The 13,668-nt window shown below is 38.4% G+C and overlaps 1 protein-coding gene across 1 annotated transcript in view; it reads left to right on the top strand.

The window, feature by feature from the left end:
* Positions 1–9,953: 9,953 nt before the first annotated feature.
* Positions 9,954–13,668, top strand: part of LOC142106910 (uncharacterized) — a 58,913-nt gene continuing 55,198 nt past the window's right edge. The window contains exons 1-2 of the mRNA XM_075189962.1: positions 9,954–10,076; positions 11,526–11,753. Coding sequence (XP_075046063.1) covers positions 10,028–10,076; positions 11,526–11,753 — 277 coding nt within the window. The 5' untranslated portion in view covers positions 9,954–10,027. The remainder of the gene's footprint in view (positions 10,077–11,525; positions 11,754–13,668) is intronic.

Below are 13,668 nucleotides of genomic sequence, written 5' to 3'. Positions count from 1 at the left end.
TTCCTTTGTAAAAAGTCATAAAGCGACCAGCAAGAAACTATTAAGCATAACTCAGAAGCCTCAAGACCCATGACATTGCTAAAAAAAATTGTAATGTAGGATCAATGTTCTCAAACGTTGAAATAGTACTGCACCTCTTTTTAAGTATGGAAGTCACTAACTTTAAAGATCTTTTTCTGCTTTAAAGAGAATAAAAAACTACCTGTGGTCAACTTTACATCAAGAAAAACTCATAGCTTTTGCACTGTTATTCATTGAAAGTGATGGTCACTGACCCCCGAGTTTTGATTTTGGTTTTGGTGTTGGCAAAACCGCCCTTGCATGCTTTGGTTTTGGTTTTGGTTTTGGTTGGTTTTGTTTTGCAATTAGTTAAAACAATTTATTTTTTTTGGGCTAAAATAACTTAATTTAGGTATTATTTTGTACCTACATTATTATTAACCTCACTAAAACTAATTTCCAGTAATTTCCATTCAATTTTGACCACCTCATAGGTCACAATAGGATTTTCATACACTTTCAAAGAAAAATTGCTGCAGTTCTTGCCAGTGATAAGAAAAAGGCCATTGTCATGCCTGGGCATAAGACCAAAAATCCACCTCTTAAGTGTGGAATTATTTTTACATAAATCCTGACAACAATTGTCTAGCCATTTGTAGCGTTTTTTAAAGCCACACTCAGTAGAGGTAGGGACCTTAACCATCTAGGATCCTCATAAATGTTACGTAATTTTTCAGCGAGTTCATGGAAAACTGTTTGGAAAATCAGAAACTTAGGTTAAAAAAAATAACAACCACCAGTCCAGCATCAGCTACCTCCCTTCTCTCATCTACATCCCAGCACCTGTACTCTACACCCTCAACACCTTCATCATCAATATCCCCAGAAGCAACAATTTACAGTTAAACAATCCTTTGCAAGAGGAAGCAAGTATGAAACCTGTCACCTAGTCGCAAAGCGGATCACAGACGCCCTGGGTACTATGCTAGTATTAGATCTGCGTTCAATGTCCACTATTAATACAGTTGGTTTAAGACATTTAATTGAGGTGTTCTGTCCCTGTTAGCAAATGTCATCACTATACCATTTTACTAGAAAAGCTCTTACTCACCTATACCGGAAGGTTCCTAAAAATTAAATTATTAGGCTACAAAATGGCATTCTACCCACTGTACACTTAACCACAGATATGTGGACAAGCGGAACTGGGCAAACTAAAGATTATATGACTGTGACAGCTCACTGGGTTGGTCATTCGCCTTCATCAGCAGGGACAGCAGCAGCATGTACCCAAGTACGTCACATTTTTCAGAAGTAGGCTACTCTGTGTATCAGCGGCTTCACTAAGAGGCATACAGCTGACAGTCTGTTACAAAAACTAAGGGATGTCATTGAAACATGACTAATCCTGCTTGGACTCTCCTGAGGATATGTCATTTCTGATAACGACACCAATATTGTTCAAGCATTACAGCAGGGTGGAATTCCACCACATTTCCTGTTTTGCTCACACAATCAACTTGGTGTTACAGAACTTTTAAAAAATGACATGCAGGAGATGCTGTTTGTGTCCCGAAAAATTTAGGGTCAATTTCTGGTTTCTACAAAGCATGTAGGAGAATGCAACAGCTGCAAGAAGACTAGCATTTGAGGGGAATGTACTTTAGTCCAGCGAAGTAGTCACCTGTGAAGAGAGTGCAGACGCGATTAGCTTGAGTCAAGTGATTGCCTTAATAATGCATTTTGACAAGGAGCTACAGAAATTTAACGTATGAAATAAAACAAAGTAAATGTGCTAACTATATTTTAATTGTAGATTAAATACTTAATTTGCTTCGCCAGGATCCAAGAGCTACAAACATCTTGTAAGGACGTTTTCTCCTTTAGTTTCTCTGGTAACTGCTTGTTGGAAAAAAAATTGCTTTCCCAAGACACCCAGTGGTGATGCAGATGGGTCCGCACAACATTTTGATATTTGCTCTGCTCTAAAAGAATTGGCCAAAAATCGTGACAGCTCTGCCCTAAAATGAACTACTAATTCCATTTGGAAGGCCATTATCGGGAATTACATCATAGTACATAGACTTCTATGATGGTGGATTCCAGTGGGGTTGAATTAGTATTGTTTGAGGAAGATTAGCACTGAACCCTGCCACCTGTTTCTGAGAGAGCTATGGTACAATAAAATGTAACTGCAGATATAGACCAAGACTGTCAGCCCTATTATTTCTATTTCAGCAATTACAATTAGCAATGGAGCAACGGAGCTCTTCTCTTTGGGTGTTACCTATATAACGCAGAAGAATTTGCCTGCAAATTCTACAGACAATCCTGCTTGTCTTCCTCTTCATCAATGACTCTTAGCAATTGAGCACTTGTCTTTGGGTGTATATTACACCCAAACCTTATTAGTGCAAATTAGGAAAAATAGAGTTAAATCCCTGCTAGGCCCTCCACCATCCTTTGCATGTTAATAGTAGGATTGGTTGGAGTTATGGGCAAGGTCACAAATTTTTTGGTCAAATCTTTCAAACCAGCCCAGATGTCAAACTGTTGTGGTCTGTCACCTGCGTCATCCCTGCTTGTGTTTGGAAAGTGCAAATTGGTGCCAGAACTGCTGCCACTGGTGCCACACTGCTGCCACTGGTGCAGGACTTACACAATCAACCGCATCCTTATCAGCGCCCTCGTCGGCTACCCAAATCTCCCCCTCATCCTCTTCTAATTCCAAAGTGTTATCCTCACTTGGTGTATCACCAACTACACTGGGGCTGTTCAGGCACACATCAGCAGAAATGCTGAAAGGGGCCCTTCTTTATGGGTACATTATCAGAATGATTACGATTAAACATACCACTCGTGGATGGACTCTCCTCAGGGATTGTTGTCATTTCTGATTCTGAGCATACATTTTTCACTAATGCCTTACTGTTTTCTTGCAGCTCGGCTTTCACACGTAACAGTACTTGTGTACCACTTTTGGACTCCAAATTACTTGGTCTTGCTTGCTCACGAGTGACCTTACAAGAAGAAGGCTTAGTAACATTTTTAGATCTGGCAGTAATGGAGAGAGGCGAAGGTCTCATTCTTTCATTGCCACAGCGTGTGTAGAATGGCATGTTGGCAATTTTATTTTTCTCGCCATTTAACTTTTCATGAGTTACAGCTCTTTCTCTCTCAACACGGTTACATTTTTTTTTTGTGCTTTTTTCCCTGACTTTAAAAGACTATGTACTTTTACATAGGCTTTACCAGATGACATACAGGGAAGACTACCATCAGGACTGGTGCCAGCACCTGTTTGCTGATCCTGCTCATATGTGGACTGCTTTCAATCCATTTTAATGAGCCTAAAGCACTTGTAGTGCAAAATATTAACTAGATAGTGCTGCTAGATAATACTTTTCAATACCAGAAAAGTTGTTTGTTCACACTGGGGAATATGGGACACCCCAAAGCACTTGTAGTGCAAAATATTAAATAGATAGTGCTGCTAGATAAGACTTTCAGCACCAGAAAATTTTTTATTTTACACTGGGGAATATGGGACACCCCAAAGCACTTGTACTGCAAAATATTGAATAGATAGTGCTGCTAGATAATACTTTCTGCAGCCAGAAAATAGTTTCTGTAGGAGGGAATATGACACCCCAAACAGTTGGTAATGTTTGCAAAAATGCCTACTCTATCCTCCTCTCTTCCAGCTATAACAATTGCTAGAAGAAGTGCTAGAAGAATTTCAAGAATAATTGCAAGAATAATGTATAGAATAATTGCCCTCTCCCTGCTCTAATGTTGCCTGCGTGCTAACCCTGCTCTCTCCCTCTGTCAAATGGCGATGGATTACTGTGGATTCGAGTATTTATGGATTTCAAATATCGCGAGAACCGAGGTCTGAGATCTAACGACGTGACGATGACGTTTTGCTTCGATTTTGAATCCAAATTGGCATCACAGTAACGAGCCTGCTCGGCTCGATACTCGGATATTTGAAGTTCGGGCGAGTTCGGTTCTCGGGGAACCGAGCCCGCCCATCTGTAATAATAACGCTTGTTATAAGGAAAGGAAACAACATGAGTTGAGGAAGTGTTCTGGATGCACTAAAACAGGACACCTAGCAAAGGACTGTAAAGAAAGAACAAGAGTGGAAGCAAGGAGATTTGGGCCACCTAAGGGGGAATCACATAGATACCCACAAAGAAAGCGCACACAGGTCTCAGAGGTTTCTCAACAGTTGCCCACAGACATCATAGCAGCAAATGCTTTGCAAGAGAACAATAGCCAACACTAGGGGTCAGGTCATACCTGTAATTCTACAACCAGGTGGGTTAAATATTAACGGTTCGCTGGCTCCTAGGGATTCAGACTCTTTAAAAATCAAATGGCAGGCGGATTTGGGTCCCCTGTCAGATGAGGAATGGATACACATGCTTAAATCCCTTCGTAATGCTACTTCCTGCCTACGTTATCAGCAAATACATCTATATGTGCTCCATAGAGTATACCTTACACCAAGGAGTTTAAACCGCATGGGTCGAAGAGGGGATCCGTCTTGCCCAAAATGTAGTTTTTCCCCTGACGATTTTTGGCATATGTTATTGTCCGGTTGTTAATACTTTCTGGACTTAAGTCTGGAAATGTATTCCTAATACTGTTCCCATGGCACCACCCATGAATCCTAAATGTTGCTTATATGGAATATCGTTAGAAGACTTAGTTAATAAATATGCAGCTGTCTACATGTTTAATCTGATGACACTCGCTAAAGTGATGAATTCCAGGACTTGTCTAGTGCCTGATCCACCTGATTTCCATAAGTGTAGAGCGTTGGTTAATACTACGGTACAACACGAAAGATTTGTATATACTAGTAGAAATGTTAAATCTAAATATCATAAAGTGTGGTCTATGTGGTATACATCTAAATACCAGGTATGCTCTAATGACTTGGTGTCCTCTGATTAATATATGTGCTGGGGATTGGGGGAGAGGGTATTTCTGAGGGAGACTCGTTCCATGTTAATGTGCAAAATGTAAATTTTGTGTACAATTCTTTTGATATTGCATAGTGTCCAGTTGTCAAAGCTTTTTATGATACCTCTTTTTCCTAATAATAATAAGTTGCAAGTGGTGAAATGTATAACTTTATTCTTCCATTTTGCGTTTTCCTATATTTGGAGGGAAGTTAAAAACAATTTATCACTATCTCTGTATTGTACGGTTCCTCAATTACCTACCCGTGCCTAATCCTAATGTAGTCGAGAAACACTCCATATACAATTGCTGTATTTGTATTTTTGTTTTTGTATGGTGTTTTGTATTGTTTTGTTTGTGTTTTGAAAACCAAATAAAAACTATCTGATTTAAAAAAAAAAATATATATTATGCATATATACAGCCATACTGGACGAAGCAAACATACGCCCAGGGTCTCAAATGCCAATTGACAATCTATATTTTATTAAGCCATTGTTGTAAAGAAAATGTTTATCATCATTACTTTAAAACACAACTTCCCAGCTTACATCACTGCTGGCACTCTAAGTCTCTATCATTGCCATAAATATTACTTGTATTTGCCAAACCAAACCGCTTGACCAGGTCAAAGCTGTCATTTCATCATTAAAATGACATGTTCTTGACTTCTTTTGGAAGGGTCTTTTTGACCTTATTTTGAGCAAACATGTTCTTGGCTTTGTCCGGTCATTGTGAAGTAATGGAGTCTTACTAAAAACACGTTTCTTGCTGTTTTTCTCTATTGTGCACTACGTGTTTTTCTGTTCTCTTAAAAGCACAGACACATAAAATTCAAGTTCATTAGTTCATTCTATTGAACTAATTGGTAATATATGTTATTTATATATATTTTATATATATATTTTTTTAAATTATTACTTCGACAGAGACATACACACAAATGGGCAGAAATAAATGGACAGGCACCCATAATTTGGAGACAGACAACAATTAGGGGGACCTGGTAGAGAGAAATACGCATGGGGGGTAGAAAGACAGATGATGAGATATTGGTAAACATATACATTTGGAGACAGAGGTGCACTCATATAATGGAGGGGGCAGAGGTGCACAAGCACAAAGGAGGGGACAGAGACACACACACGCACACACAAGGGGGGAACGGAGGCGCAAAAATATTAAGGAGGGGATCAGAGGTAAACACACACCAGGGGGGGAACAGAGGCCCACAAACAAGGGAGAGACAGAGGTGCACACACAAATGGGGAACATGGGCACAAACAAAAAGGGGGACAAAGGTGTGCACACACATAAGGGGGAAAAAGAGGTGCACACAAACACGGGAGTGTAACAGGTGCACACACAAAGGGGGAACAGTCTTACACAAACAAAGTTGGGGACAGAGGCACTCACACAAAGGGAGGACAGGGGAGGAGAGAGGAAGATACTTACATTGAACACTGCATTCTGACCTCTTGCTTGTGCGGGGACCGTGCAGGGCAAAGTCCCAGTCAATGGAGGAAGCCACTGGGAGGAAGTGGTGGAGGCTGAGGCAAGGACACACACCAATAGGCAGGGCTGCCTGTCTAAATGGCCACACGCTGCCTTTGTAGAGCAGCAGACAGAGTGCGGTCCAGTCTACAAAGATGATTGCATTTGGGCCTGGACCAGCCCGCCCTTCCCTAGCAGACCACATAATCTTATGTGGGGCCATCGACCTACCAGGAAAGGTCTATGGCCAATCCGCCCCTGCTCTTTTCAGACACCAGGTTTGAACCCAGTCCAGCATTTATGTGATATTCTGAAACATTTCTTGTGGAAGAATGGCACTGCATTCCTCTTGCACAAGTCCAACATTGGTATGCTCAATGCCACAGTGCAATCAGGCTGTATTCTCTGCATGTGGTGGCCCAATTTCATATTTAGTGACTTGATATATGTTTCCATTTTGTTGCCCATTATCTTTACATGTGTGTACATGGTTTGCTATATACATACAACCAGTGCCATTAGATGCCCAATATACCCTGAGCAGTGCAGTTCATTGATTTCTCAATAATCCAATTGCACCAATAGATGGGCTTCAGCCTGCCATACAAAAGTTCCAATGTTTTCTATTTATTAAACATTGACTTGCTGAATGAAAAGTAGACATGATTTTCTGCTAGAATGAATGTTAATGAAAAAAATAGCCTTTATTCAGTCATTTTTCATTTTTTATTTGGCTTTGTAATGTATCGGCACTATGTTATCCAAATCATTATTAACAAGACATAGAACAAAACTATAAAACTAAAATGGCAATCTATATCTATATTAGGCCACTCACTGTAGGACAAGAGTTAACTTAATATTAAAAGCATACATGGCAACCCTCCCATTTGTACAGGAGACTCATACATTTTAGCCTTGTCTCCCGCCTCCCTATTGACATCTAAAGTCTTCCCCTCAGGTAGAGGCAATGAGGCAGAAGTTTTGGAAGCTCCCTCAGAGACCCCCCTTCCTCACTGATATTATTGACCTGTCATGAGCACTCAGTGCCTGAGTACTCCTGTCTGGTCATAATGCTCCTCTCCCACCCTTAATTATGTGATAGTGGAGTTCATTGTTTGGGTTTATGGCTACAGAACTGAAAGGCCATATAGGGTTTTACTGAGCATGCATCGACCCTTGCATGTGCTTTAAAGAGCAGAGCTCAGTGAAGGGGAGTTGGAAGCAGATGGACCGGCATCGTCAGGCAAAATGTTGCTATGCAGCCCAGCAACAGAATGTTACACCAACGGGGGTGTCCTAACATCCAATTGTTTTATGTCATTGTTCTTTGGTAAAATAAAATTAAAAAGTACGTAGTGCAAACTCTTTATAGTTCAATTTATGTATGTATTTATTAATAATGTTGCTAAAATATTTAGAAAATATACACAGACCTGGCAATAATAGGTTTCAATCTATATGAACACGTAATATTGTTTTGTTAAAAAAAAAAGCTACATTTACAGTATATAAAATAAACCTTGGAGATTTGGAAGCAAAACGTTACATCATAAAAAAAGGTTTTCATACTGCAAAGATCTTATCTGGAGAAAAACGGTAGCCCAGATGATGTTACAGCACCTATGGACCAACTGATTTCAGTCCCACGCATCTATGTGGATTTAAAATACTTACTAAGCAGGATGAATTAACTATACATTTAAACCATTAGTGGAGGAAGGAGTAAAACAAGTGGCAGGATAATCTACGAAAAACTATGTTTACACATTTTCTCTTATTGCTTTCAGAACTATGTTCTGGTTCCATTTCTGTCCATGGGAAACAGCTAAGTCACACCTACACTAGATTATGTGCATAGCAAACTGAAATAAACAAGAAACATATCTCCAATGCAGCCAATTGTAAACGCTGTTATCCCTATTAAACTTCCACCTCATGTAAACTTTATTTGACTTTTAAGATTGAGGAGATCCTTGGGCCTGATTCATTAAGGATCTTAACTTAAGAAACTTCTTATTTAAGTCTCCTGGACAAAACCATGTTACAATGCAAGGGGTGCAAATTAGTTTTCTGCTTTGCACATAAGTTAAATACTGACTGTATTTGAGGGAGGAATAATTGGGAAGAAGGGCAGGAGATTATTTTTAATTAAGCAGGATGTCATTAAAGTTGACTTTCTCTCTATAACAATGGGATCCATACCTGCCTGACAACATGACATCTGTCATGGATATAGTATGTTATCTTATCCAAAGCTGTAACGCGCCAAATACAGATTTTAAGTTACAGAAGCAGAAGAGGTCAGGCTTGTGCAACAGCAAATAAATCAATGCACAAATGAAACTAAATGGCATCAACATCCCCGTGTTTGTTAATTTTTACTTAAAATATAACAAATATGGGCAAGTTGCTGCAATGCTGTTTGTTTTGTGTATTGACTTTCTGCTCTTGCAGGGACAGTCTGTAATTTAATTAATAAAGTTTCTTGCCAGTATCATAGAGATACTGTGCATTAAAAACATAGGAATATGAGGAACGTTTTTTCATCCCAACAAGGAACTCTGGTTCATTGGGTCTTCACCGCTTTTATGCTGCTTTATGGCCCCATCCTCTACCATACTGCACCAGTCAGCCGGGCTCAGAAAGATCACTCTCACTTCTCCCTTCATGTCACCTGACACATCATAAGAGAGCAGATCCATTCACCAGCACTGCGCTGTCAATACCTATTGTCCAGTGCATAAGTGTCATAAGCCATGAACTCAAACATAAACTATTTAATGTATCAAACAAACAAAATAAAGAATTTGAGTGAATAATCTAAAGAAAGTATTATGCTCAAATTAATTCACCAAATGAAATGACATTTTGGTGACGCACGGTGTATCTCCAGGAGTTTATGTATAATCATTGTATTTTAGATGTGTTAAATGTTTTAAGTTTGGTGCACAAGATAGAAAGCTTCATTGTTGAATTAATATGGTCTTAGGTATGGTATGTTATTTCTAAGTGTCTGCATTTTAAGCAAAGGTATGGAAACATTTAAATACGATCTGATGTCAGAGTGTTTGGAATGAAGAGCGCAAAGGGCTGATGTCAGTGAAATGCCATGGAGGGTGAGGTGGGCATGCATGGAGGACTGCATGTTATGCCCACCCTGTGCTGAGAGAGATTCAGGTGGTGTTAGATACTCTGTACTAGAGAGTTTATCTAACCAACAGTTTAAGGAAGGTAGGCAGCTGTATTTGCAAAATAGACCTTAGACTTCTATTAATTTAAAAAATGCAGAAAAGGTGGATTATTCCTTCAACGGTTTTATACTGTTATTACTGCAAATATTCTTTTTATTTTATATATGAAAAATTAACAGATCTGTACAATGTAACAGTGCACACACACATACATTCTGGTGTGTCTAAAATCATTTATCACTACTAATATAACAGTGCAGCTTTGTAATTATATGTGTGTAACACCCTCAATGAAGGGAGGAGTTGAAGCAGCATATAAATAGAGCAGGGATTGTACTTCTCTCTCATCAGACTAAAGAGTCACCATGCTGCATACCCTCGCTCTATTCCTGCTGTGTGCAGGACCCGCTGCAGGTAACATCTCACTCTATAGTAACTAAATCCTCTATGTAGTGTATGTTGATAATTATTGTATATATTATATGATGTGCATTAAGACTAACTAGATAGTTACATACTTTGTCCTGCCAGGTTTGACAATCATCAATAATTTTACTGACAACTAGTAAAGAAGTAAAATTATAATAATACATATATAAAATAGTGTTTTTCTTTAACAGAGTGTTATAAAACATTCCAGGTGTGCTGCAGATTTCAATCCCTCCCATATGACCTTTGATGCAAATTCCAGTGACCTTACAGCGTGTTTTATAGTAGACTATTTTCTCGACACGATACTACATAGATTTGTAGCATAACAATGCTGTCACATAAAATGTGTCAGTAAAAATTACAGTTGTCAGTAAGTTTTCATAAAAATGCCACTTACCACATTTGTGACCCTATGTACGGGTTACAGCACTTTTGGTGAGTGAGACACTAGATTATTTCAGAGAAAATGATATTTATGCTTATGCAATTAACCTTCCATTAAAGTTATTTGCAAAATTATAGGTAATACATATCTGTTGTAGTAAATATGACAGTGAACTGTAATGTGGCTTTTGACATATATACCTATAATACATTCCACGTATTCTGCAGATTTCCTCTATGACATTTCATGCCAATTATTGCCTGTAGCATGAGGTACAAAAGACAGACAGTTTACATAATAGAGCTCAGTTGTTATTAAATTATAATAGGGCAACAAATTTGTACAATTAAATCTTACCAGTTACTTCTACTTGGAAACATTTTGTATTTGTGACAAAGTGCAATTTTACTCACTGGAGATACACGGGGGTCATAACCATTGAAAGGTGACACCCATATTTTTTTAAAAAATAATTTTCTTAGTAATAATTAGTAATATATGTACTTACATTAGAGCTACTTTACTCATTAGTTATGATCCAAATTTACTGTACCATTGACCTTAATAAACACCACATATTTCTTATTTTATATGTGCAGTTTAATGCATTTATATAAATGGAATATAGAGGTTATATATTATAAAATTGAAGGTAATAAACATGCATTAAATGTGGCATCAATGAAAAATTATAGAAAGAAAAAGAAAAAAAACTTCACTAAAAACTCGATTAAGGTTATATAAAATTACATTATATATATATATATATATACACACACATATATATATATATATATATATATATATATATATATATATATATATATATCTACATGTTAATGAGGTCTAGTTGTAACTATAATCATCCCAAAGCAACTTTAATTACAGCATTTATAAAATATCATGAAAAGTGGTATCATTAATATGAGCCATGCAATAGATAATCTTTATGAATGTGCTATATATATATATGATTTTCCTGCAAAGTACCTTTTAGGCGTTATATTACCTTGACTTGCTCACCTTCCACTTTTCCTGCTTCTCAGCTATTCAATGCACAGAGATGCCTGGGGAGCTGAAGCAGGTGGATGCTGGTTCCGGGGAAGTGTATGGTGTGAATAAGAATGACAACATTTACCACTGGGAGAGTAATAAATGGAAGCAGTTGTCCGGAAAGCTCAGCCATGTGACGGTCGGCCCAGCCGGTGTTTGGGGGGTCAACAGTGGGACCAACGTCTATAAGTGGCAAGATAACAAATGGGTCCATATGTCAGGTAAGAACACCAGAATTATTAATACAATATGTCATATGGATCTATATAATATGTGTCATCTTAATGTTTAATATATGTTTTGTAAATAATATTAATATAAATTTCTGACATCAGATTCTGCCGAGTTAGAGACTAAAGACAATCCCATAACTTTTTTTTGCTGTATGGGACCATTTGAAGTGCTACCACCCCTCTATTGTTGGTGTGATGCCAACCAAGTCCAGGGTGGGACCTATTTAGTGTAAAACAGGAAGTTTTGTAGTCAATACTTCATGAATGCTTCATCCTAGTACTCAGTTAACGCCCCAGCCATTCTAGTAGTGCAAGGGAAAGATTCCAATACTGTAGGTCCAATGCAAGGTAAACACCTAGAGCCTTATGATTTTTTATGGCGATGGAACTCTTTCATGATTATATAGTAGGGGTTATATCTTATATATCAATAAGTACTGTTGGTCCAACACAGAGTTAGCAGGAGCTGTCATTAATGTAGTTATGAAGGATGGAGTTGGAGGGTGGTATTCTCTCATTGTTGGTCTGTATTGTAATATCGGTCAATGTCAGTCTCTGTGTGACTGCGTGAGCTATGTCACTATACGTGTGGTTTGTTTTTATTCTTAAAACTTGTCTACTAGTAATGTACTTATACTAAATTAAATTAATACAGATATTAGTAACACCTGCGGCCTTGTGCTTTAATAGGACTACAGAACTCCGTGATGAATTTACAGCAGGTGTTTTCCCCATATATAACATTGTTGTATATATATATATATATATATATATATATATATATATATATATATATATATATATATATATATATATATATATATATACACATGTGTGGCTGTGTGTATATGCATCTACAGCTCTTTGTGTGTGTATATATGCATGTATAAATAAGAATAAGATTCAAGGGCATGCCTCTTCATATCCCATATTATGGTTACTCTGCACTTGCAAGGGATGGGACAATGTAATTATGAGAAACTGCCCAAGAATAAGCATAGGAATGTCTTTGCAGTCTAATTTTACCTTTTGCATAAAGTGCATAGACAATTCATAGTGTACAACGTACTTTATCTGAAACATGACAGGTTGTCTTTAAATAAAGGGGGGATGCAGAGGAGTGGACAACTGTTCACCAGCAAAGTACAAATTTCTGTTACAAGAGCAATACTATAGCTGATGTATAACTATATATCCCCGCATGTCCTTTGGCTAACACAACATGCTGGGATTTGTAGTTTCAAAACATTGGCGGGCCAAAGTAAAGAAAAGGCATACCGAGTAGTTGTCATTTGTACTTAGCTTCAGTTCAGCAGAGCAGGGACAGCATCTCTCGCCTGTTCATAGCTCTGCAACTTCTGAATGGGACGTAGCTCGTCCCATGCAGAAGGAAGGGAAGAGGGGGGATGTGCAGATCACCGAGGCAGGAGAAAGGATGGAGGAACAGAGGGGGAAGTGGTGATACACTATACAGCAACAAGGCCATTCTGTTCTGTATAACTGTCCAGTTTTAGGCAGGACAGTCTCAACTTAAAGGGACGGTCTCACTGTCCCACCAGTCAGATCTGCCAAGACAGTTGGGAGATATTTCCTGCTCTTCACAGCTAGCAGATGCAACGTGCATCTTCCATTGGTGTGCTCGACAATGGTGGGTAATTTTGGGAGGAGAAGGTTAGGGATATGACGCCACCATTTTATATTGCCATGACCCCTTTTTGTCAGCACACCGCAGTGATGCGCAGGAGCGCAAGCAGTGTCCTGAATTCAGCAAATTGCCAATGTTGGGAGCCATAGTGTATGCGTTTTAGTGAAAATTAAGCTGAACACCTCTGTAACCATCTTGCTGCCATTAGCATTTGAGAGCTGAGCCCCATTCACGGTCATTGTAGGGAGTTAGGTGTAT

This window comes from Mixophyes fleayi, chromosome 11 (assembly GCF_038048845.1).
Source record: "Mixophyes fleayi isolate aMixFle1 chromosome 11, aMixFle1.hap1, whole genome shotgun sequence".
Taxonomy (NCBI): Eukaryota; Metazoa; Chordata; class Amphibia; order Anura; family Limnodynastidae; genus Mixophyes; species Mixophyes fleayi.
This window is presented reverse-complemented; position numbering and strand designations above follow the sequence as displayed.